The sequence below is a fragment of the Symphodus melops genome, assembly GCF_947650265.1.
Source record: "Symphodus melops genome assembly, contig: scaffold_233, whole genome shotgun sequence".
Classification (NCBI taxonomy): Eukaryota; Metazoa; Chordata; class Actinopteri; order Labriformes; family Labridae; genus Symphodus; species Symphodus melops.
The window spans coordinates 32,501-35,257 of NW_027636748.1; the positions used below are offsets into that span (position 1 = coordinate 32,501).

General features: G+C 37.6%; 1 protein-coding gene across 1 annotated transcript in view; it reads left to right on the forward strand.

Annotated features, from left to right (window-relative positions):
• The window catches only part of kif3b (kinesin family member 3B), a 9,130-nt gene extending 6,851 nt beyond the window's left edge, over nucleotides 1-2,279 (forward strand). Inside the window, exons 7-9 of the mRNA XM_079372857.1 lie at nucleotides 1,116-1,221; nucleotides 1,305-1,516; nucleotides 2,041-2,279. Coding sequence (XP_079228983.1) covers nucleotides 1,116-1,221; nucleotides 1,305-1,516; nucleotides 2,041-2,146 — 424 coding nt within the window. The 3' untranslated portion in view covers nucleotides 2,147-2,279. The remainder of the gene's footprint in view (nucleotides 1-1,115; nucleotides 1,222-1,304; nucleotides 1,517-2,040) is intronic.
• Nucleotides 2,280-2,757: the final 478 nt, after the last annotated feature.

Genomic DNA, 2,757 nt, shown 5'->3' on the forward strand with positions numbered 1-2,757 from the left:
AACTTTTATTAAGGTTTCTTAACTTTTATTAAGGATTATTAACTTTTATTAACTTTTATTAAGGTTTCTTAACTTTTATTAAGGATTATTAACTTTTATTAAGGTTTATTAACTTTTATTAACTTTTATTAAGGTTTATTAACTTTTATTAAGGTTTATTAACTTTTATTAACTTTTATTAAGGTTTATTAACTTTTATTAAGGTTTATTAACTTTTATTAAGGTTTATTAACTTTTATTAACTTTTATTAAGGATTATTAACTTTTATTAAGGTTTATTAAGGTTTATTAACTTTTATTAACTTTTATTAAGGTTTATTAACTTTTATTAAGGTTTATTAACTTTTATTAACTTTTATTAAGGTTTCTTAACTTTTATTAAGGATTATTAACTTTTATTAAGGTTTATTAACTTTTATTAAGGTTTATTAACTTTTATTAACTTTTATTAAGGTTTATTAACTTTTATTAAGGTTTATTAACTTTTATTAAGGTTTATTAACTTTTATTAAGGTTTATTAACTTTTATTAACTTTTATTAAGGTTTCTTAACTTTTATTAAGGTTTATTAACTTTTATTAACTTTTATTAAGGATTATTAACTTTTATTAAGGTTTATTAACTTTTATTAACTTTTATTAAGGTTTATTAACTTTTATTAACTTTTATTAAGGTTTATTAACTTTTATTAAGGTTTATTAACTTTTATTAACTTTTATTAAGGTTTATTAACTTTTAATAACTTTTATTAAGGTTTATTAACTTTTATTAACGTTTATTAACTTTTATTAAGGTTTATTAACTTTTATTAACTTTTATTAACTTTTATTAAGGTTTATTAACTTTTATTAAGGTTTATTAACTTTTATTAAGGTTTATTAACTTTTATTAAGGTTTATTAACTTTTTTTAACTTTTATTAACGTTTATTAACTTTTATTAACGTTTATTAACTTGTTTTATTGTTTACTAACTTTTTATTATTCGCGTGTGTGTGTGTGTGTGTGTGTGTGTGTGTGTGTGTGTGTGTGTGTGTGTGTGTGTGTGTGTGTGTGTGTGTGTGTGTGTGTGTGTGTGTGTGTGTGTGTGTGTGTGTGTGTGTGTGTGTGTGTGTAGTGACCATCAGATGATTGGCAGACCTCTGTCTGCGGTGGGATGCAGGAGGCCTGTGAGTCAACACGCCCGCATTGCCATGATGATGAGACCCGACATGAGATACAAAGTGAGTAGAACAGATATCCCCCCATCTGTTAAAGTGGCTCTGATACCTCCTACACTAGTGTAACAGCTAACCCCCCCCCCCAGGCTGAGAACATCATCATGCTGGACATGGACCTGCCGACTCGGACCACTAAAGAGTACCAAGAGCCCGTTATCGCTCCGAAGGTGGCAGCAGCTCTCGAGGACGCTCTCAGGGACGAGGATGAGATCCAGGTCGATGCCTCAGGCTTTCACAGCAGCCTGGGACCAACGGCCCCCGCCAGCGCCAGCGGGAGCATCAAAAAACCAAAGTCTGGGTAGGTCTGACCTCGCTCCTCATGCTCACTGATCCTTTATAGACCGGTCTGTTGTTTGTTATGTTTCTCAGCTGCTGGTTGTTTCGAGCACTGATTCACAGAGACCAGGTCACCACATCACTTGGTATTTTAAGATGTATATTTGCAGTACACATTTGAACCACCTGAGGGCGCCATAATTATACCACACTCCGGTTTCCGCCCAGTTGAGTCATTGGGAGTCTGACGTTAGCAACGACAAATGGATGCTTGGCTAATTAAAACGAAAGACCCAGCTAAAGAGCAGACTGCAGCTAATGCTAGCCGGCTAACGGTCACATTCAACCTGCCAATGACGGCGCAAGTGGAAGGGTCGACGTGTTGACAAATTCGTTTCTCTCACAATTTATATACGAGACTGATTTTTCTTTTTTTTAAAAACCAGAGAATAAGTTTAGAAAACGCTGGTCTGGAAGTTTCTCTGAATGAACGCCGTTAAAGTCGACTTCATGTGAATTTAAACCCGTTCCTGTTTTCTCTGTCAGTCGACCACGGACAGGAAAGAAGTCGGGCACCCCCACCTCTCCCTTCAGCCCTTCCAGTCCAGGATCCCCGCTCTACCCACAATCCCGCGGCCTGGTGCCCAAGTGACATGACCTCTGACCTCTCCTGTGCACCTGCCACTTTGGGACTCAGTTTTGACTCATTCAGACTGTTGCTGCTGTGTGTGTGTGTGTGTGTGTGTGTGTGTGTGTGTGTGTGTGTGTGTGTGTGTGTGTGTGTGTGTGTGTGTGTGTGTGTGTGTGTGTGTGTGTGTGTGTGTGTGTGTGTGTGTGTGTGTGTGTGTGTGTGTGGGCGGGTGGGTGGGTGTGGTCACATCACTGCTGTCAGCTCAAACACTCAGATACCCCCCCCCCACACACCCTAACCCTAAACCTTAAAGGAATATTTCATAGTTTTAGGGGAGGAGCTGAGTTGTGAATGCTGTCTGCTTTGTTAGCTAACGTTGATTAGCCAATCAGAGCAGTCCCAGCAGGTTGACAACCTCAGGTTAACAACAAGACTGTAAGCGTCAAATACTTCCAACATAAAACTTTCGTTCTGCCTGTGAAAGAGCTAAGTGCTAGCCAGTCTTAATGCTAAGCTAGTCACCTGCTGGCTCTGGCTTTCTGCACTCTGTCGCTTGTTGCTGTTTTCAGTAAATGTTTTCCGGAGCAGACGGCGTGGAGGACAGAGATATCCCTCGGGGTCCGTTCAAGGCT